Source organism: Corapipo altera, unplaced genomic scaffold (assembly GCF_003945725.1).
Source record: "Corapipo altera isolate COAL_440 unplaced genomic scaffold, ASM394572v1 1b, whole genome shotgun sequence".
In the NCBI taxonomy this organism is placed as follows: Eukaryota; Metazoa; Chordata; class Aves; order Passeriformes; family Pipridae; genus Corapipo; species Corapipo altera.
The window spans coordinates 7,968,597-7,992,365 of NW_020884881.1; the positions used below are offsets into that span (position 1 = coordinate 7,968,597).

At 43.2% G+C, this 23,769-nt stretch overlaps 1 protein-coding gene across 1 annotated transcript in view; it reads right to left on the reverse strand.

Annotated features, from left to right (window-relative positions):
• Window positions 1-7,634: 7,634 nt before the first annotated feature.
• Window positions 7,635-23,769, reverse strand: part of CPNE8 (copine 8) — a 105,385-nt gene continuing 89,250 nt past the window's right edge. The window contains exon 20 of the mRNA XM_027640020.1: window positions 7,635-8,477. Coding sequence (XP_027495821.1) covers window positions 8,436-8,477 — 42 coding nt within the window. The 3' untranslated portion in view covers window positions 7,635-8,435. The remainder of the gene's footprint in view (window positions 8,478-23,769) is intronic.

Genomic DNA, 23,769 nt, shown 5'->3' on the forward strand with positions numbered 1-23,769 from the left:
TGATTGCAAATAGAAGAATTTGCCCCTTGTGCTGAATATATTTGCATTTTGTTGTGACTGTTGTCCTCTTGCTTACGGCTTCTGGACCTAGCTGTGTGTTCACCCTGGGCTCTGTCTTTGTTTCTCCTTAGGTGCACATCTGCACTGCTGTCTGATGTCTCGGGAATCACATCATAGCTTTCCTTCTGTAATGTCTCAAGTCAAGTCCCTTTCTGACAGTGCCTTGCTGATTTGTAATGCCCAAAGTACTCTCAGTTCTAGTTAGCCCATGTGGTAACATATCTCAAACTTTGTGTGTCCTTTACTATCAGGCTCAGCCACAGGGCCTTGCTTGCTTTGGCTCCCCAAGGGCTGTGTTCTGGGGAAACTGTGGGAGTGCAGGGGCATAAATGGGATTTTTAAAAATTAATATGAGGAACCTCACTGCCTCTTCTGATGCTTAAGTAACTTTTGAAATCTGTCCTCTGACATTAGTTCTGCTCATTTAAATGTTTTTGAGAATGTAGTTCTTGCACACACAAGGATTTTAATCTGCGAAGTTTCTCTCCTGTGCCTCTCACAAGCTTTGAAAGCTCACAGTCATCTTCTCAGCGGCTCTGCCACCTGCAGCTTTCCACTGAGCAGTTCAGAGCATCCTGTTGTTCCCTTTTTATCTAAAGGCTGACCTTATTCCGGAGTAGCAGAGAGAAGAAGTGACACACAATGAGATCGTTGGACACTTCCCTCAAGCACCATCTGTGTTGCTCTGTTCAATTTTTAGCACTTGATCTCAGAGAAATCTTATCCTTCAAGACTACAAGGGATCATCTTTATTATGTGTAATGCTCTTCACACACAGCCATGGGATTTCAATAAAGAGTTTCTGCACCTGCTCTGTGTCTTTTTTTGCACTAGAAAATATCTAGACAGATACTTTTGATTTAAAGCTTTCTGCTGAATGGGATGTTGCTGTGTTTTTAGGTATATGTTTCCAGTGGCTAATTGTTTTCCCCTAAAGATTTACACATGGTGTCTTGCCTGAGGACATGGCAATGCTTTCAGAGGAAACTTCTGACGCTGAGGCCAAGAACAAGGCACTGGCAGAGGTGACAGATCTTTTTGCTCTAGGGATGTCACTGGTCCTTGGCCCTTTCACTCCGATCATTGTTTTTGTTGAGCTGGGAAAAATTCTTCTAGTGTCCCAACACACTCTGTTTGAAGGTGTAATGGTTTGGTCTAGGCCTCTTCCCGGCAACCAGGTCAAAACTAAGGAAGTATCATATCCCAGCATTCCATTCTATGTCTTTATGTAAGCAGATATATAAGTAGGAGGGGAGAGAAGGTTGAACTCTTCTTCTCTTCCAGTGTACTTGGAGAAAGCAGCCCTTCCTGTGGCTCCTCCAGCCGTGGAGGTGTGGGCCTGTGGTTTGTCGAGAGGCCGCTGCCTTCTTTCCAAGTTCAAGAGGGAGATGTAGTGAATGAGAGGTTTCTCTTTTTCTCAAGGAAAGTACTGAGATTTTGTTTTGCTAGTTCTTTATTGACTGTGTGGGTTTGGGGTTTTTTTCCTTTTTCTTCTTTTTGCGGGTGTTTGGGGTTCTCTTTTTATGAGTATATAGTATTGTAACTGTATATAGATGTAATATATGTAAATATATATATAGAGAGAGAGATATTGCATTAGTTCTGTTATTTCAATTCTCTTGGGTTTTTTCCTTCCCCTTGGTTTGAGGGGGGGAAGTTTTTGCTGTGGTGTTGGGGACTTGACAGGGAGCCAGCTCCAAACTGCCACAGAAGGTCTTCCCTGGAAGCAGGAATCCATGCTACCCCCTCAGAAGGTACCTTGATCCCTCCATGGATTTGACCAAAGCCAGTGTTCTCCCCCTCTGGAGATTACAACCATGGGCAGAAGCTCCGTGTTTTTCCTTTCATCATTTTCAGCAGCTGCTCTGATAGATTTTGCTCAAGGGGAATATAAAGCAGCTGAGGAGAAAAAGTCTCCAAGTCCATGTAGACAAAGAGCATGTTCTTCCTTTACCTTACAACACACAATTTTTAAAACTGAACTTTTTTAAGCTCTCATCAATACGCTTTTTAAAAAAATTTAGTTATTCTTGAAAACATTTCGTGTAGCCTTTTGAAAGCACTGAACCCAAGATTCAGCTAAGCATAAATGGTGGTAATCTACCAAGTGAATTTCGGCTGCTGGAAGGTGTAAGGAGCTCTGTACAACTCTCCTGTGCTCACCAGACTTTCTCAGCAACACATCCAATGTTTTAGGCATATTTTTCCATTTCCAAGTTATTGATAAAGATATGGAATAGCACTAGCCTAGGCACTATTCATCTGGGAGGCCATGAACTGTGTGTACCTCAAGCTGCAGAGAGGAGATGGTGGCTTTTGAGGATCTGGATGGTCAGGATTATGTTTCAATTAACAAGTGAGACAGTGACAGAGCAGGTGCTGCATCTACATGTGATTATCTCTTTCTATGCTGGGAAAGTTGCTGTGCCCATCTCAGAAGTGTGCTTCTGCCAGGGTGGAGAGCAGAAACTGTTGCAGGACATGCATGCTCCAAAGTTGGAAAGTCCAAAAAAGAAAAAATGGGCTGAGTGTTGCCATTCTTCTTCAACTTGTAGAGCAAAATGTGCAGGTGACAGTGAAAATGTTCCATAGCAGAGACTGGCCTGGGTCGTCCTTGCTGTAAAATTCAGTATGGGATTGTCCAGTCAGTCTCAGCTGAGTGTCCAGTGAGACCCAGGATGGCTGCTGGCTCTGACACTGCCTGCAACTCTCTGCTTCTGCCTAGGGCTTTCTGATACCAGCACTCACCTGGCCTGTCCTTCTAGACATCAGCAAGAAGTGACAAAATCACCACATGACGCATATCGTAAGGTGGGGATTTGGGACGGAGGCTGCTTCAGCACCACATGAATGAGTGAGCCTCCCATGTCAGAGCGTCTTTCTTAGTTTAGAGGTAACAGGCTACAGTTCCTCCAGATGTTTATCCCTGAGCCTCTGTGCTCACTAGAAAGCCATTTGCTTTACTGCCGGTTCTTCGATGCCCTCCTGTGACTTTCTGCGGGTGACTGATGGCACCACGGGAGCACCAGCGGGTAAGGAGGAGTTGTGCCATGAAGGGAAACATTTACACAGCATGAGCAGACGAACAACATAAATTACTTTAGAAACACCACTGCTGGTGCTAAGCTACAGAGCTTGGCCCACATGTCATGCTTGTATCACAGACGTATTGCCCAAATGATTTTGGAATCAAGGTCTTTGAATGTGTCTCACCTCAATTAATGCACATTAGGGACTAAGAATTCACTCATTACTAAATTCTGTTAATTTTAGTAATGTGTCTTAGTACCAAGGTCCCACTTGCTAGCCACTGAAGCAAGAGGTGATGATTTTCTTTTCAAAGTGAAAGGATGTGGTAGGACTCCTAAATAAACCTCCTCAATCACTACTAGAAGTGGGAGCATGACAGTGGTCAGATGTTCACCGTTACATTGGTTTATGATAACAACAGTCTCTGCCTGTTGTTATCTTGCTGCACTTTCAGACAGGTTAATAGCAAACCTACAGAGCAAGCCTTGAAGAGAAAGAAATGACATTTTATTATAGTTATTAATTATTTTCATTATGATAGCTTCTAGCAGTGGAGGCATAGAATGGGTCCCTGCTGGGGAAAGCACTCTGCAGGCACAATGGAAAGGCAATCCCTGCTCCAAGCAGAGTAAACATTAAGCAAAAAGATTATGAGAGCAGAGACTAGGTCTCAGTGTCATAAAGCTCTTATTTCTTTCTGCAAGAGTGAAAACATGAAAATCAAAGATTATTGCCTGACAGATGTTTCCATAAAGCAATAAAACAAGCAGGGAGAAAAGCAGTCTTGCATGAAGACAGTAATTTCCCTTTGGATGCTCAACTGCTGCTTCACTGGGAAGTTTTCCATGTCCTGCTCCCTCCCCCTGAATAGCACCATTCTTTGTGAGCAACTTCTTGAAGCCAACGAGGGAAAGCCATGAGACAAGAAAACCTCTGGAGTGAGAAATCTCCACAACACACCTCTTCAACCCTGTGCATTCTCTGCAACCTCCTCTGCCTCCTGTGGGGAAACTGCTCACAAGGGACTGTTTCAATACTCAACAAAAATAACTTACCCATGTTCTCTGCAAAACTGTGTGTCAAAACTACTCCAAGTATTTTATTAATGGCACAGTGCCCATGTGCAGTGTAATGTTGGGTCCAAAACAAGCTCTTAGCCTCTCCATACCAGCAACAACACTTATATAAGGGTGAGTAATGCCCTAAACAGCTAAAGCTCTCTTGTGCTATTTTCTGCTCAATAGCAGTACTTGTGAGCTAGGGTCTGGTTTTGGAGTTGAAACTGCTTATTTCATCCCCCAGCATTTCTGTGGCCAGTAGGGAAAAGGCAGTAATGCAAATTTCTCTTTCGTGGTATAAATTGAGAAAAGCTTAATTTAGTAATGTCCATGTATTATTGAAACATTTATCACTTTACTCTTTCTCAGAACTGGTTCTCATCAATTTATCATGTACCTTACATTTTGCCACCTATGTTTTCTTACTTTTGGTAAATCTGAAAAGTTAAAATACCAATCACAAGCCACTTTACATGTCCCAGGGTGTTTGAACGACTCTGCTGATCAGGATTGGGAAAATCGTATCTGAAAACCCCAATCCCTCACTTCTGATGGTGCTGATCCCAATTCCATCCCCTCCCTCTCCACCAGGACACTCAGCCACAGATCAGGCACTGAAATAAGACCTGAGGGATGTGGAAGGAAAAAAGTTTTGGGTATCTCTCTCTGTCTCCTCTGACCACCTTGGCAGCCAGGTAGAGACAGCACTATCTGGGCCACATGAAGTTTGGAGCCAGCCACCATCTGACTGCAGGGCTGTGGTGAACGACTGCAGTAGTGGGACCTCCTGCCTGGATAGGGGGTTGAGATGTTTGGCAAGTGCTGCGAGCTGCTCCTTTGGCTCTGATATCAGAGTCTGGATGGTCTGAAAAAGCCTGACTGGACCCTGGCCAGAAGAAGCTCCTCAGCCATCCTCCTTCACCCCCTGTGGTTAACCAGCTGCTTCCAGATACCACGGGGACAGTGAACACCCAGAAAGTCAGTGAGGAAGGGTGGTATTTCTCCCTGACTCTCAATGAACACAGATATGGGGCAGTGAAGCCCTCTTCCAGTGCTGCCATTGGGACAGCTGGGGTGTGGCATGCTTCTCATGTCCGTCACCCCAATGGGTCTCACTCTGCACCAAATTCCAGATTTGAAGATTTAAGAGCTGCTACCCCCCATCAGGAAGGAGTTGTTTCTTTACAATGTATGTTTTATTTATAGATTAACATTAGCATTTGCCAGAGGAATGACTTGGGCTCTGAGTTATCACTTCCTATTAACCTGAAATTATTGAGTGTCTGAAATTCATGAGGAAACCAAGTGAGCAAAAGGTATGAGAAAAATGTTCCTCTCCTTCCTTGAAGCATAGAGAATAAACAACCTCCTCCCTTTGGGGAGCTGTGCACCGAAATGTCAAACAAAAGTGTCGGCAAACTGTCTTTTAAAGAATCACAAGCATTATCCATTTTCCATCTCGTATATGTACAGCTCTTAATATATATTGCATAACATGTACATTATCAGATTCCTATTTGCCATTAATAATTTATTTATATTACACAAAAGGGCAGATCCTGCAGTGCTCTGTTGTGTTTTACTGCCCTTTGTCCTATGAAAGTGTTTCCCTCCAGCAACAATACAGCCGCCTTGGGGTTTTGTTTGAACGGGCTTTGAGAGACCTGAGCAAAAAAATAAGTACCCTTTCAGCTACACAGTGCTGGGCATGGGATGAGAGAGGCTGAATGGCTCCTTTGCCCCACTGCTGTGGGGCCAGCCCCATTCCCATCCTCAACAGTGGAGTTCCGTAGTGGCTTGCAGGTTGCTTGGGCCATAGGGCAAGGCTCATCATGCCAAGTTTAGACACTTACAATTTAGACATCTTCTTAATCTGACTGCCAAGGTCCCTCCTTCATCCTGCCTGGGTGCCAGCTGCCCCACACAGAGATGGCTGAACAGTTAATAAACAGACGGGCTGAGCTGCTCTCCCATCTTTCTCAGTGATAACAGGGAGAACTCCACTGACTAGCTCATGAGATAATGTTTAACTTCTTTTTAGGTGTATAATTGATCCAGCATGAAGCTTAGGCTGTGAGGAGGATGGCAGTCCTCATACCTCCAGGGTAGACCCTGCAACCTGTAATTTCACAGAAGGCCCCTTGCTGCCCTTGAGCCCAGATACTGGGGCAAGGCAAAGGAAAGAAGCTTACTCTCATCTTTTAAACGCTACATCTGAAATGCAATATTTTTAGTGCCTCATTTTCAAGCATTCTTCCTCTTCATTCAGCCAAATCAGGAATAATCACTTGCATTTATATAGCAACTTTCAGGCAGAAGTCTAAAGTGCTTTACAGATCCAAGATGGCTCTTTACATTGCTTTTTATTTAATCCTCCTTATGCTCTGGATAGGGACAAGCTGGTATCAATCAATTCTTTCTGCGCTTATGAACTTTCATGATCTCTGACTGACAACTTTAATAATCATCTTTATGAAGCCTAGGCAGCATCCAGAACAGCACCTAAATGGTCCCCAGGAGCTGTAATTAAAATTAAGCCGCCCATGGGTTGCTTTGATTACAACAGGGCAGGCCAGCTTAACCTTCAATTTGTGCTGACTTGAAAGATGGCTCATACGGAGAACCTGTTTGCCAGACATAGATTTGAATTAATTATGCTGATTCTCTGGTTTTATTTTACTATCTGATTAGGCTTACAAATGAAATCACAGTCCCATCCTTCACAGGGGCTTTGGTGTGAATGCCAAGTCCCAGCAGCCCACTGTGGGGTACCTGTGGGCTTTCTATCCCTTCTCCAGCACAAGGGACATGTTTGGGCATCTGTGGGAGGTGGTGGCCAGTCACGCACCCACTGCTGAGCTATTGCTGGCAGCAAACGCAAAGCTCCTAATTTGATCTCAGAACTGATGGACTGCAAATGTGTACTCAGCATGAACAACCCTGGCAAAGCCCAGCTCAGTCTGATCCACTCATTCCTCCTGCTTCTTACAAACCGGGCAGGTTTTCAGACATTCCTTGTCTTTCAGCTGCATGGAATAGGCTGTTAATTAGCAGCAACAGTATCTGAAAAAATAATCAGAAAATATGATTTCTTAGGTAAGGTTATTTTCTAACTTCTGTGTACCAAAATACAGCTTCACATAGGGCATTTTGCATAAGTTAAACCAGGTGTCTCACATGTTGTGTAGCTTGAAAAGCCAGACCTGAAACGTGGTGGATGCGTTTCAGCAAGGCTATAATTTTGTTATAGTCACTTTCCGAAAATGTCAAAACAGAGATATGAAACCTCCCCATCAACAGATTTACCAAACCCACAGGTATCAGTCGAGCAGCATGTAGCATTGCTTTTTATGAAACTTCTTCAGTTAACTTAGTAATTGTATTTTTCTTTCATTTTCTGCGGAAGTCAATAACTACAACGATCCCAGTGGAGGCAGAAAACTGGAATGCTTTATTGGACTCACAAGTTCATATTTAAAGGGTTTAGGATCTACATATTCAACACGGGGTTGTAACTATTACAATTAATTACAAACGAGGGGGGAGGGGTTCAGGGAATGACATAACGGAAAAACCCCGGGTTAACAAACTTGGGGTCTTACACATACATCAAAGGGGAAACCCGATTTTGTTTTGGGGGAATTACAAGGGAAAAAAGGCATTCAGGTTTGCAGAATGCACAGGATCCAGGGAACACAAAGGGAGAGATAAAACACAAAAGGTTTTCTGCACAAGTTTGATGAGACCAGGGTATGGTCTCTCTGGCTTGGGCAGGGCATGTGATAACGTCATGCAAGGAGCCTTTTCACATTCTGCTGGAGAAGGCAGGAAGAATCCACAGGGATGAGGTCAACGAAAAAGGGGTTTTCCCAGCTTCTGTAGCCCACTACTTTTTGCAAAGACCACTCAAATCTCTCTCTGCAGATATTATATTTTGGAATCCAACAATTTTCTTTTCTAAAAGCCTGTATCATCACCAACTGAACTACAGTCTCCCTTATACAGTATTGCTTTCCCACAGCTTGGCAAAGTACATGGAGTTAGGGGATTTCTTCAAATGCCTAGTTTTCCTCTGTGCCATGGTTTAGCCCCAGCTGACAATTCAGCCCCATGCTGCTACTCACTCACTCCTCTACAGTGGCATGGAGGAGAGAATCAAAAGCGTAGAAGTGAGAAAACTTGTGGGTTGAGATAAAGACAGTTCAATAGGTAAAGGAAAGCTGAACACACAAGCAAAGCAAAACAAGGAATTAATTCACCACTTCCCATGGGCAGGACAACATTCAGTCATTTCCAGGAAAGTGGGGCTCCATCGTGCATAGCAGTGACCTGGAAAGACAAACACCATCATTCTGACTGCTATCCCCCTCTTCTTTCTTCTTCCTCCAGCTTTACATACCAAGCATGATACCATATGATCTGGAATATCCCCTGGGTCAGTTGGGGTCAGCTGTCCTGGCTGTGTCCTCCTTGTGTACCCCCAGCCTCCTCACTGGTGGGGTGAGGGGCAGAAAAGGCCTCGACTGTGTAAATTCAGCAGTGGCTAAAATATCCCTGAATTGTCAGCGCTGTTTCCAGCACAACTGCACAATATACCAGCTACTGCGAAAAAATTAGCTATACTCCAGCCAAAGCAACCACACTGACAAAATATTATCCTTTTACAGTAGCAAAGACATTCCATGTACTTTTTCTGCACCTGTGGTAGACCTAGACTGTGTTTTTCATAGGCATCTTTTAATGCAGTACAGATAAAATAAAGCTACTATGCTCTTTTATCAATAAGCATGGCACAAAACAGGCTTGAAGTCTCTTGCTGCTTTTCATTAGTTCATGAACACATGTGTGGGTTGAGATCAGAAAATACTAAACTGGAGTCACTGCCAGTGCCCATGACCATGTGTATGTTGTTCCTATCACTGTTGATCCCTGGGGTATCGCTGTCCCCAGCTGCCTAACTCGAGGGACTGGCTTGCCAGGGCAAAGCAGGTACTTTGCTCCTCTTTGTGAGGCAGTATTCAGGTGTCCTGACTTGAGGAACCAGAGGAGAAATTCTCATCTCTCCTTGCATCTGCGAAGTGGTAGTTGTCAGAGATGGATCCCTCTTGAGTGTAAGGGCATCCTGTGAGCAGCCCACAGCACCAGCCCAAGGTCCACAGTACTCTTGTAGAGGATAGGAAGTATTGGCCAGGTCCCATCTTATTCTTTGCATGCAATTTTTAAAGTTTCCCCTTAAACTAAAGGTTTTTTAAAACAGTGCTCTTACAAGTTGAGGTGGTTGATCTGATAATTCCTGCTGCTCTCCTGCTGAACTGAGGATGTCCTTATAGAAAACTGCTTCTCATCTTTTGTAAGGTTTTTGGTCCAACACCCAAGCAGCTTCTTCAAACACAGCCTTAAAATGTCTTCTGCAAAGACAGCAGAACATTGAGTGCTTTGGTACAAAGGCTTTGGAGAGTTTAAGCCTAAAATTCCTCTCTCCTGTCAACTTCAGGCACTCAACTCTTGCAGTGAGAGCCATAGGGCTGCAGTTGGAGTACATCTTACTCTGAAAAGAGAATCAGGACTTTGCCAGGTATTTGGATTATCCTGTACTGTGTTCCCAATATTTTAGGAAGGCTTTATATATGGGGCCTGAGCTTTATTTCTTCATTTCCACAGATTATTAAACTGTCAGTCTTCATATTGCTGGTGAAATCCTATTAAAAAGTTTCAAATTATCATTACAAATTGAATCTTCTCCCACGTGTCTCATGTACTGTGAATCCTATTTTCTTAGCACAGCAACATTTCAGGTCTAGAATTAAAGCCAGAAGGATTGGTATAGTAATTAGTCCTTGAAATAATTTTATCTGCAGTGCTTTGATGCCTTTTAATATTTGGTGAGTTAATGACAGAGCTCTTCCTAGCAGCTTTTCTGTCTCTGCATTTTTGTTATGCCATTTGAAATGGGAATTGGTTTAACTGGGAAAGGCCTGGGTGCAAACATCTGCAGTAGGTGAGGAATGCCTTTGGATGATGAGTATGAAGGTAAGGAAAGGAGAAGGGCCAGGCTTTGCCTTGCTTTCAGAGACCCTTGCAACCTGCCAAGCCTGCCTTCCCTATGCCCTTCAACAGCAAGGGAGGAGCCCAGAGCTTGCCTTTGCCTTACATCTACATGACCTCCCAAAGATGTTTCTCAGTGACTGGGTACAATCCTGCATCTTCTGGGACCATCTTACCTGCATATGTCACCTTTCTGCTAAGTTCTGACCTATGGCATCCTGGACCATGTCTCATTTCCAGGGTAGCTTCTCAAAAGCAACCCTTCAGTGCTGACTTGACCTGTAGAAATCTCAGCAAATTTCAAAGAAAGGCTTAAACAAGCAAGGCTGTGAAGGGAGGAGGAGAAGGAAGAACCACAGCTACACAAATTTTGGAAGCATGAATTATCCCCAGTGACAAACCTATCATTAGTAGCAGGCTGCTAGTGTTTCTGGAGGTAGGCAGACTCTAACCCCTCTTGTGGGGGTTCTGCTTTAATCCCAGTCTTGTGATGGCTCAGGGAGGGTGGGAAACTGGTTTAGGAGCTTCACAGGCATGATGGTTGGAAAGCCCTTCTGGAGGCATCCAGGCCATCCTTGAGGACAAGTGGGACAAAGCACAGCCAGGCCCATCAATCTTCCATCTACCTGAATCTTGAAGGTCTCCATAGATGGAGCTTCCACAGGCCCCATGGGCAGCCTCTCCGTCACTGATCTGATGAAGAGTGCAGCTTTACCATGGGTGACATGCCAGGCAGCAAGGCTTGGTTTGTCCTCTCCCACTAGCACCACTTCTGCCACTGCCATGGGATATTTTGCTCCTCTGCTTTTAATACAGAGAGTTGGGTTTGATTGCTAAAGCTGTTCTGCACTGCTACTGGGAGGCAGCGCTCTTGGAGGCTCAGCTCTTGGAGATGGTCTAGGGATACTGCCTTTTTTCCCCCTGGATGTCAGGAGAAGGTAAGGCTGCAGTTGTTACCATTAAGGACGTGAATATATCTTCGCACAGGTAGGTTAAGTTTTAGTTTACCTCCTGCTGTGTCAGTGAAATGTTAGGAAGATAAAGTGCATTATGAAGCACCACATAGAGCCCAGGTAGATGGGAGAGGTCAGTTAATAGTTCAAGTCCATTCAAAATCTTTTAAGTTTAATTTTATAATTCAAATTAATATGGCCATTTTCATGGCTGCTTGTACTATGCTATTGCTTTCTTCCTGAAGTTCTTTCAGCATCATCAGTGTGCAGTTGATAGGCTGCTGTTAACTGCTAAGGGACAGATTATTATGTGTAATGGCCCTTAGACAAAGAAAGCGGGAGAACCGAACCAAACAGAATTAAGTCAATTGGCTTCAAGAAACAGATTTCGGTACCCAAAGAAAGATAATAAATATTAGTTTGTGGAAAAACACTTTGAAACACTAAATAGTTCAGGAGAATTGTCAGTTCCTTGTGCCAAATGATGTTATGATACAATTCTACCAGCATGTAGTCACACGGCAAATTGTAGCAGGAGACCAATGTGGATTATTTCAGCTCTTCAGTAAGCTCATACAAGAAATAAGTACAGAGAAAATGGGCATGAGGTCAAGTGAACAAGGACGAATATCAAAGGACAGCATGTGCTGGAAGGGAGAAAATCAAATTCAAGAGAAAAAGAAATAAAGAATAGCAAACCCTACAATCTGTGGAGTCATTACTGGAAAGAGAAATATCAGAGGACACATTGGTTCACTACTCACTGCAGAAAAAAAGCTAATGGCAAGCGGTACCGAGGAGACAGAATGCCTTTTTTGAGAGTTTTCACAAGGGGTTCCAGTAGTGATCAAACAGCTAATGTAACAAAGGGGAAATGATACAAATTCAGGCTAAAAGCAGAGAACAGGAAAGTGAAAGATGTTAGAAAGTACAGCAATACATAAAATATTTTCAAATTATTGGAGCCTGATGGAATTTGAAAGTTGGATACTCTCCAAGGATACTTCGAGAACTGCATATACAATTTCAGAGTAGAAGTGAGGAACCAAGAAACTCCATAAAAGAAAATTGTATCTCTCACTAAGACAGAAGAAGGCTCTAGTAAAATACACATAATTTGACTTACTTCTGAGTCCCAGAAGAAGCACTGAAACAAACAAACATCTTCAAAGCATGAAACAAACATGCTTCAAATATATAAAATATACAAGTAATAGCCCCTGTAAATTTGTCATACACTAATTGTGTGTATTGATGTGTTTGATATCATCTTACATGGGGTTTTCAGTAGTGAGCTAGATGGATAACACCTAGAAAATGCTGAGAGTGAGCACAATCCTTCTGGTCAAAGGGAAGGAATTTGAAAGGGAATTCAGTGGAACTTGACAAATGAACAAATGGTTACAGGACTGGTGCCACAGGCAGGGGTTTGGCTACTTAGACCCTGGTCCCACTTTGAGAAACTTGGTCTACTGGGAGCTGATGGTGCCTGAAGGGCAGTACAAAGGAATTCCAGCCACTCCAGCCAGTGAGTTGCCTTAACTTGGGGCCCAACTTAACTGCCTCTTTGCAAATCCACTCACCAAGGGGGATAAACAAGGAGAGTTAGAGGTGGATGCCTGCAGGGTTGTGATCTTACTGGCATCATGGAAATGTCATGGAATGGCTCCTGTGTTTGGAGTGTTGTAATGGAAGCATACAGGCTCCTTAGGAAGAACAGGCAGGAGAGATGAGGGGAGAGTGTTACCCTCTATGTCAATGACCATCTGTCTGGGCAGATAGGGATGTTCTCACACTCAAAAGCCCTGATCTTCATGGGGGATTTCAACCACCTTGATATCTGTAGGAAGGACAACACAGCAATGCATATCCAGAAGGTTCCTGGATCTCTTCTCCTTCTCCAAATTATAGAGTAGCCAACAAGGAGAGCTGCTATGCTGGACCTTGTTCTAGCCAACAAAGAGGCTGGTGGAGAATGTGAAGCTCAAGGGCAACCTGGGCTGTAGTGACCATAAAATGGAAAAGTCTGAGATCCTTGGGGCAGTGAAGAGGGTGCACAGCAAGCTCAATACCCTGGACTTCAGCAGAGTAGATTTGGCCTATTCAGGAATCTGTTTGGTAGAGTGTCAGGGGATAAAGCCCTGGAGGGAGGAGGGATACAGGAAAGATGGTTAATATTCAAGAATTTACTCCAGACACCTCTCCTGCCATGTGGAGTGGGTGTTACCAAGATATCAGTAAGTGCTTGTGGCAGCTCTTTGATTTCTTCCACAGCTGATGTGGAAGCAACTTCAAAGGGTCCAGGGCCAGTTCCCTGTTTGTACTCCCTCAGCACCTGCATCCACGGGTACTCCAGGAGGGATCCCTCTGCCCTGATCTCAGCTGTGGCAGCTCTCCCACTCCCTACCCCAGCAGTACTTCCCCTCTCTGGTGTGGGGACCAGCATGATCGTGGTTGCAGGCAACCTGACCAGTTTTGTTCCTGGAGACACTAAAGAAGTATAAATATAACCAGTTCAATGTGGACGTAGGTGAGACTGAGACAAAAGCTGTTGCAGGGCATATAGGAATTAATTCAGGTAATTGTCAAGCACCATCAATAAAATGATGGAGATAAAAATGGTTTAGATGCATCCTGCATAACAGGTCTTAACAATTTGGTCTTTTCTTCCTGGTTCATTTTTAAGTGACATACAAGGAATTTTAATCCTAGCTAGAGTACTGAACAGTGTCCTTCAATTGATTTTAATTATCATAAACACTGTCAATGTTTTCCAAGTTTCAGTACTCAGATGCAGTGAGCAAAGCCTGCTGCAGAAAAAATCAGAAAATCAGACTGAACAATGTGAAAATTAATTCATGATTGCTGTCAAGGAACTTGGATATAATAAAGGAAGAAGAAAGTGTTTCTTGTAAACCTAATATTAAAACATTGTTCCTTTCTGTTCTTCTGCAAAGAACATTTTAATGGGACTCTGGAGGTGAAAAATGCATTAAAAACAATTATCTCTGTAATTGCTATCTTGCTTCTCTTGACCTCAGAACACACAATCTTGCACTCACTGTTCGGGAATTATTCCTGCAGATGCCTATGTAAATGGGGTCAAATATGTGAGACATTTAAGATTAGCGGATAATAGGAAAGTAGAGTGATCAGAGGCTACAGGTACGTTTTTACTTGTAGAGAAATTGTGCAGAGGTTGAGCTCCCAGCATTTCTCACCCCATCACTCTAAGCACTCACACAATCACTGTGTCTCGGGCACTGAACAGCCGATATTGAGGCTATCTGATTGCAGCTGTACTCTGAACTGCTTCCAAACACTGCATTATTTACAACTGCAATTGAGCTCACACAAGCAACTGAGGCCGGCGTTCTCACCTACTGGTACCTGGCACTCAGCCCAAAAAAAACTGACATTGGCCTTTGTGTTAGATGATGAACCTCACCACAGATTTGCTGTGCAAGCTGCCAATTTCCAACGGGAGATATATTAAAACAACAAGGACAAAAGCTTAATCCCATCCTTTTAAATATGACTAGGTTAATATTTGTGGCAATTGGTTACTGAATTAGGATTCAGGATTCATTCTTCAAACTGCTGTTGGAGAAGGGCTCCCCAGTACTCTCATGGAAATCATCCAGTTGAGTTAAATGAAAGCTGGTAGCAGGACTTCTTGGAAACCTAACCCTTTTCTGCTTTTGCACTGAAAAGTAGGGAAATATCATCGCATTTATTTTATTTCAGTTCCTCTGGGAGGATGGCTCTCAATGATGCTCAGCCACCTCAGCACTAGTGGCTGCATCCCTGTTGCCTTGCCAGCTGCAGCAAGGTGAGGAAGAGCCAACGCTTGTGCAACTGCTCTGTGCACCCTGAACGTGTAAGGGTGTATATGGCTCTGGTTCTACCCACTCAGCTGGAGCTGTCACAGCATCACTGACACACCTGACACAAGTGTCATGGGGCTGGAGGTAGCTGAGGACAGTTCAGTACCACAGGCTGTTGGAAGGATGCAAATGCTCAGATGCTCTGACCTAGAAGTTACCATGAGCTATCCCCATCACAGCTGCTATTTTTAATCGTTTTAACCATTGCAAAGAATTCAACAAGAGAGGCTAAGGTAGTCGTTAGCTGTCCCTGGCCCATGGTACTCAGTTGGAGAATCTGATGATGAAAAGCCTTTTTTTTCCCATTATAAAAATGGGTGGCAGGTACCGAGCTGCCATAGGCGGGCCAGGGAATCTCTTCCCACACCTTTTGCATAAGACAAATCGTATTTGTCTGCAAGGCAAGTATGGAGAGTACTCTGAAAAATGTACCACTCTCCCTCTTAATCTACAGAGACCCAGAAGCACCAGCTTGCGGGATATCCACCAACATGGGACAGTGTCTACCACATTTACCTGAATGGAACACTAAATGTCATGTCTGGCCACGTCACAAGGAGTTGACCTGAGAAGGCTGGAGAGGGTGTCCTGGTTCTTTCTTGGAGGTAAGAATATTAAGCTATCCCTAATGTACTGGGGCAGACAGGACTGAATGCCCTGGAGAGAATTAAAGCCCATCACACACAGGGAATCAGAGACCATGCAAGGAAAGAGGGACTCTTGGACTCTACTTTTGACTTAAACTGAGAGGAGATGACTGAAAACAGCGTGTGAGTCAGGGTTTATCTATAGGTATGACAGCTACCTGCAAGTAGCTCTATACTAGTAAGTTTGTCAGCTTGACATGACACAGTTACAGCAATCTCCTCTTCCATGTAGACAAGAGAAACTGCAAAGGAAATGATCTGCCTCTACAAGATAAACTTGTAAGAATCTCTTTACAGGAATTGAGTCTAGACTCTTCAGAGGAAAACTCCTGCTGACTCCTCCTCAGAAGGAGAAATGACCTGACCTCCCAGCAATGCCTGTGCTGCCTCCAGCTGAATCTCTAGCTCCCAGGCAGAAGAGAATTAGATGGCCAAAGTTACAATTCCTGGGTCACATTGGCAGTGAAGCTGCTCTTGGATGGTGTCAACTGAGTTTGCCAGAGATACGAAATGTGTATTTGAGATCAGTGGGTACTAGCAGGTTTATTGGGTTGGTTGCACTCCTGAGAGCTTTAAGGATATATTATTTTATTTCTGGTTGTACTTTCAATACCTCTTGCTTCCAGAAATGGTTTTTCTTTCTCTCTGCCTGGCAGTGTATTAGTCAGAATCCTTTTCAGAGGCTCCTTTATACATTGAAATTGGTTTTAGAAGCAGGCACCTTGCCAGTTATTTTTCTCCCATTTTCTTGGGAAAGGATCAGACATTCATTGTCCTTGTATTTGTAACCATGGCAAAATATCTTACCTTATCTTTTCTGGTGCTTATGTGGTAACACTGCTGTTTTCTCCTGGAAGTATGTCAAATTGCCTCCCCATGCTTTTAAGTCTATTAACATTTTCATAGGTACCTTTCCTACAGATATATTGGAGTTGAACTACACAATCTTCTCAGCAGATTTTGGGCATTGTGTTTTGTAATGACAGAAGTTCTGTGCTTACATGATCAAGGCTGGAGATCAGTGATTTTTCTTGGTGGATATAAAAGAGAAAGGAGGAGTAATATTCTCCTGCCCAAGAAATGTGAATACCTCCAAGCAATGCTAAATCCCTGGGGCCTATCTGCTGCAGAGAAACACACTGTATTTTCTCCAGAGATGTGCCAATCAAAAAGGAGAACTTTTTGGTGCTGAAAAATAACAGCAAAGTATAGGAAAATAGGAAAGTATAGGTATGTGGAAATTATGTGAAAGAATAAAGTATTGTATGAGGAAAACAAAGACTGTAAGAAGAAGTGTAAATGTTTTTGATGTATTATCAGGCAGTGAGGACTAAAAGAAAATATACTGGAGGAGTATTGCAAACTACTGCCTCCTATATTAAACAATTATCTTCTATTAAGATCTTCAACACAGCAAATTTTCTTACTTAAGCTTGTGACCCCACTCAATTTCAGTTGATTAAACACAACTAAATCAGTTTAGGACATCTTTAAAGATGACCTGAAAGGGAAAGAAGCCATACCAGTTCTGCTTCATTACCAAGTAAGCACCCTTTTCTTAACATCACACAGGAGGCTATAATACTTCCTGTTGGCTTTTTATTTTTGTTTTTTTCTTTGTTCTTTGGGAATTTCTAATTGATTTTCACAGGGTATTTTTGTACTTTTAGATGTGTACATTTATAATCAGATCATACAAGTAATTTCTCTGCAAGACTGGAAAGCAAATGTGTTGGTAATACAAAGAAAATGACATTTGAAAACTGAGAGAAGCAGAAGTTTTTAGTTAAACTGTTTTAAAAGGTTTGACTTTGTTTTCAGGGTTTACTACCTCCAGCTTCCCACAATGCTGTTTGTATCAGTAACAGTGTGGCCAGCAGGACAAGCACAGGGATCATTCGTCTGTGCTCGGCACTGGTGAGGATGCACCTCGAATCCTGTGCTCTGTTTTGGGCCCCTCACTACAAGAAAGATGTTGAGGTGCTGAAGCATGTCTGGAGAAGGGCAATGGAGCTGGTGAAGGGACTGAAGCACAAGTCTGATGAGGAGCAGCTGAGGCATCTGGGGGTGTTTAGCCTGGAGACTAGGGGGCTCAGGGGAGACCTTACCACTCTCTACAACTAGCCAGATGGGTGTTGGTGTCTTCTCTCAGGTAACAAGTAATAGGACAAGAGGAAATGGTCCTAAGTTGTGCCATGGGAGTTTTCGATAGAACATTAGGAAAAATTTCTTCACTGAAAGGATTATCAAGTGCTGGAACAGGCTGCCCAAAGAAGTGGTGAATACCTGGAGATATTTAAAAGAGATATAGATGTGGCCCTTAGAGTCATGGTTTAGATACGGGCTTGTCAATTCTGGGTTAGTGGTTGAATTTGATCTTAAAGGTCTTTTCCAGCTTAAATTCTATGATTCTATTGTATTGCTGCCGGCAGGCAGAGGTAGAGCCCAGTGAGCTAGACTATGAAAAGATCCAGCATTGCAGGCAAGCACAGCATCTCACTTTGTCCTGGGCCCTTCACCCTGCAACATAGCTCACATCCTCGTGCACCTGCAGGGAAGGTTCAAGCCTCTTACATTATTGGGATGGCTGGTTTAAGATTCACTATTTTTAACTAAAATTGAGGATGAAAGAGAATGACATGGGCTGTCTTGGCAGGGATGAAAGACCCAGAGCTGTCAGAGGGACACCATAGTCTACGTGTGTAAATACTCACATCTGAACTGGTCTTGCTTTATAGTCACCAGAGAGAAACAGGCACATCCTGTGTGAACACTCCATTCTAATGAAGCTGCCTGAAATAGTCCAACTGAGTCACACCCTATAAGAGTCCATTTCTCACTTTCACTAGAAAGGGAGCTCTGGGTGATGGACTCATCTGTAGATATTTGCACCACAGACATCTAACATTAAGGCAGGTGAATCCTTTGATTCCTCTGTAAGCTTCTTTGGGAAAGAACGAATAAAATTGATCAAAAATGAACCATGCCCTCTTGATACACCAAATAGATTTGGATGAAATGAGATGAGATAAAAACCGGTCAGTATTTAAAGGCCTTGTAAATGGATAATTTTGGCACAGTTGTGCTAGTCTACAGCCTGTCTGCTGCTATCGAGTTCAGAAGTGGCCTCTTTCTCCTTTTACTAGCAGACATTGATTTCTACCATGGTACAGACATGCAAATTTCTTTGCCAGAGAAATTGATCTTTGGAGGTGTGCAGGGTCCAGAAAACCTATTGACTGCCCTGAAAATTGAGGCCACTCAAGTTGTAGCCAAAACAGGCTCCCAGAAGCAGTGTTCAGAGCTCTCCCAGCAGTTCTCCTTTCCCTGGATGTTTGAGTCTAATGAACATTCAAGCTGGTGTTAATGATCTTCTAAAAGTGTTCATGCTCTGAATATCCCAGCCAACAACAACTCTTTAAAGAAGTAGGCAGTGACCCAATACAACAGAACATCCTATTCATACAAGCACTTTCTTATGTTTAATTTCCTTCCACAGTGTGTTGGCTTTCCTGTTTGTCCAGAAGGACATTAGTTTTAGTGATTCTCCATCAGCTCTGAGCTCTTTTCTCCTTGGATGTTGGACTGTTGGTACGACCAGTTTGACATGATGGGACCAAAAGCTGAGAGAGAGAACAAAATATATGGTATGTGATCCAAGGTCTTTAGAAAGCAATTTCATAGTTGTTTTAGTAAGAAGTGGTCTGTGGTCCTTGGTCCCTTACAATCAGAAGGAAATCTTGCAGGGCTTTGGGATCCCAGAGGAGAAATTAAAACAGATTCAACTAGTAAAGGACAGCTTAAGAGGTGAAGGAAAAGCCATGTTGTCCATGGCTAACCACAAGCATGAAAATTGTGTTCACAGTTGACTGGTGGCACAAAGGTAGGACAGGAATAGATCATTTAGCACAACTCATGGAACCTGGCAAAATCCAGATTTAAGCAAAAAAAAAAAAGTCCAAGGTTAATAGAGTCTTTAAACTAAAAGATCCCCCATCCTTGGTGCCAATGGCAGACAGTGGGGCCCTGTTGTAACTGAGTGTTTTAGGTCACTCAAAGAATTATCAGGAAAGGTATTGGCAAAAGCAGGTTTAATATAAAAGGGAAAGCGCAACAAAGTGTGTTGGCAAGGTTCACTCTACTTACTAGATGGCAAAAGCACACAGAGAAAAAATCAGACTAAAATAAAAAAATCAATCTAAAACTAAAATCAATCTAAAATGATCTACATGGAGGCTGAGGATGGGAAAAGGGTAAGGATGGGAAAGGGTAAGGATAAAAAGGAAGGAGGGAGAACCTCCTGCTGATTCACAAAGTTCAGAGTGGACCTCCTTGCCAAACTTTGCCAGGGACTTGACCAGTGGTTTAGGTATAAAGGTTTTAACAACACCTAAACTTCATTGCATTTTACTGATAGCCTAACTTAAACAATTTAACAAAAGATTCTATGGAATTTACTGTAAGTACAACAGTAACTCATTTGTAGGCCTAACTTACTTATGAATCTAATGTACTTAACAATCTAAGAGAGCAACATTCACAGTACATTTGCTACAGCGTATTCACACTTGCATGTACACAGACCTGAAGGAGTTTGTTCAAGGTGAAAAATCCCCTGTGAAAAATCCCCCTTGCATTCAGTGAAATACACATGTTGGATACCTTGCCTCTTCTCAATGGGCAAAGGGTAGAGCCTCAAGGAGTGGGGGTATCAGCCCCTGCTCAATAATCACTTTTCAACAACAGTCCTCCAAGTATGGCAAACTTGAGAATTCACTGGCTCTGAGAAGTGTCCCACTCAGGGGGACATTGCTGGTTACACACCACTGCAGTCCGGGAGAGCTCAAAGGGTCTCACTTAGGACCACTGTTTATAGAGTTGCAAGAGAGCTGGCTTTAGTCACAGTAATTTTCCATCCTGGCTGCAATTTGGGTTGGTAACTCTCTTTGAAAGGTCAATAACAAAAATGTTGTTCCATTTGGGTTGTTATTCAGACTAGAAAAATTAGTTTCTAAGGATGTTTGTGAAAACCAGGAACCTGTTTGACAGATCTAGTTTCTGGGAGAAGACAGTGCTTCTGACAAGCTCAAGACCAGCTTAGCCCAGGTGTCGAGGCCTAAGGAGCATTTCTGAGGTCGTAGTGTGGCTCGAGGGTGGGGGGTGGTTGTACCACCACAGACCAGAAGGACTATTTTCTTCTCCTGCATGAATGGCCATGTGCTTTGTTGAGAGGGCAAAGCAGGCATCACCCTGCTGGGGATAGTTGGGCTCACAGGCTGCAGGCAAAGTCTTGGTAATGCTTTGGGAGCAGTGAGCAGCAAAGATTTATTGCCTAGCCTATAAGGCCTATTTTCTGTTATCAGTTTTAATTTGGACAGGGCTTGCATTGTGCTCTTTCACTGTATCATCCTGTCCTTTGGGGAGAAGGCTCACAGAAGCACCTGATTTATCTTCCCTCTAGCACTTATTACTTTGTGCTTACTGCTGCATCCCCTGTCTTAACTAAAGCCTAATACATCCAACCTTCTTGGTCCCTTCACACAGCAGTCCCAAGACGCTGCTAATGAGAACAAATTATATTTTGGCATTAAACTTCTGGAGATCCAGGGGGACACCTAAGGTACAAGAATCTAGAAGACGTGTACTATCAATTTGTGCAATGACATTAAAATGGGACTCTAGTGACTGGAAGCTGATCCTGGATAAATTTAAGCTAGCAGTAAAACAAGGACTTTCAACATCGTAATTCATCAGTTAATTGGCTGGGTTGGGATGATGAAATATACTGTGTATATTAAAGATCAGATGTCCCCTTTTGGAGGAGTGAAATGCTTGAATTTCTTTTCTGGTCTTTAAATCTATGTGGGAATTCTCTTTTACTGGCTACCTCCCCCCCCCCAGGTTTGCATACTTTGGAAATTATTTCTTCTAGTGGAAACACCAATTATCACATGGTAGTCCACAGGGAAGTACTATGGTGTAGTCCATGCTAAGGAACACCAGACAGTTGGTATCTCTCTCACAGACTTGTAGGACAAGTTTTGAGTCTATGCTATTCTCTGCATCCTTCCTGCTGTTCTGTTTGCATTTTAACCTCTGAGCATCCTGGGTAAGATCCCTGCTTCATGGTCTGGGTAAGATAGAGCTGATACGTTGCATTTCAGCAACAGCAAGGGCTCTAGGGGTGTGTGATGTCTACAGACACATGGATCAGGTAGCTGCTGTTGAAGGTCCATCTTCATGTCCAGATGCTAAAACACGTGTGACCCTGCTTGCCCTATGTGCTGCCAAACCTCAGTGCTGCTGCCCCAGGAGCCACCTTGGGTATGGAGACAGATAAGATCCCTCGATTGCAGTGGATTTTTGCCTCACCTACTCAGAGGATGTGTGTTTGTTGACATCCCTGGATATCAACATCTGGTATTTGATGTGCTCATGTTGGAAAAGCAGGGAGGTGAAGCAGTGGGTTCTGGTACCACACTCTACCACACCCCCCCACATATATCAGAGCAGCAGTATCGTCCTTTTCCAGACTAGGGAAAGTATCTGCTCCCAAATACTTTTCTGCGCTCTGTTTCTTGGCAGTGTCTGTGGCAGGGAAGATGGTTTGGAGAAGAAATCACATGAACCTGTAGCAGGTCCAGCTGATGGATATTTCTCATGTGCTCCACCAAAGGAATCCTCCTTAAGATGAAGGATTTGCCCTCTGCAAGGCAGAAAGTGCCTGACCTCACTGTCAGAGTGAGTTCAACGAGCATTTGGAAAGCTCTGGCCCTGAACTGAAACCAGTATTGAGTGTCAGGATTTCAGAAGGCCATGGCTGTACTTGAGAAGAGTGATGGAGCACCATTTCTTCATGTAAAGATTTTTAGTCTGTCTTTTGAAAAATATAGCACACTTCAGCCTGCACCTGTTGAGGATGTCTTAGGCACCATTATAGGAATTTCCCTGACCTGTGTTACATACAGATCAGGAAGTCTCTTTACTATGACAATAATATCTCTTATAGCAAGTCCTGGCAGACAATTCTACGGGTGGAAAGAAGACAAGAAAAGGCACCTTGCTTCATCTGGAGGTTTGGCAAAAATCCTCTGGTAGCCACTATTGGTACAGTCATCGCTGCAGCGAGGAGCTGGGAAGGCTTTCCGCTAACGCACAGACACCACTCTCCAAGGCAGCCAAGCAGAGCAATGTGTCCTTTCAGGGTCTAATATCACTGGTGAATAAAAGATAACTCCTAAGTCCTTCCTAGTTGTCAGTGACATTAAACCTGGCCCAGCCCACAAGCCCAGCAAATGAGCCAAGAACCAGCTGTCATCTGAAATATATGGTAATGGCCAAGGGCAGCAAACAAAGTACAGTGTCTCACCTGACACCTTTGTGCTCCTGGATGACTCCTGATTCTCTAGACAGAGCTGTTGAGTCTTGTACCACCAGCAAGACATTGGAAATTCAACATGGTTTATTACCGTCTGTTGTCTATTACGGCATTTATAACCAAGGGAAAGGCCAATTTTTCTGTGACGGTAAGTCTATGCCATGGAACAGAAGAAAAAGCTTGTTTTGACTTGTAATCTGAGCAAACTTGACAAGATGGGAACAGAAAAGTGAAAGAACAAAAGGCCATTTTTATAGCATTTTTAAAAAAAAATAAATAACAAAGCTGAAGTAAGGCAGCTGAAATGTTCAAAGTGTTGCTGCTAGAGCACTTTCCTCTCAGTATTTTTCCAAAGTCACCTTCTAAATAACTAATGCAAGTATCACCTCTGTAATCATGTCAAAAACACTTGGCTGCTTGCTTTCAAGCACTCTGGATTTACAGAAAAAGAGTAGTGTATATGAAATTCGTTCTCAAAACAGTTAAAAATAATCTAGGTCACTCTAGGGATTCAAGATTTCCAGTGAAATCCAGTGAACAAGGCAGTAAGGTGCAACTAGCCCTGACTTATCTGCTGCATCTCATATCCTTCACCTCAGGATACAAGTACTTACACTTTTCAACATTTGTACGCCCCAGACTGGCTATCTTGACATGCTTTTGATCCCAATTAAAACTCAAAAGTATACATGATAATATATGTGAATTTAC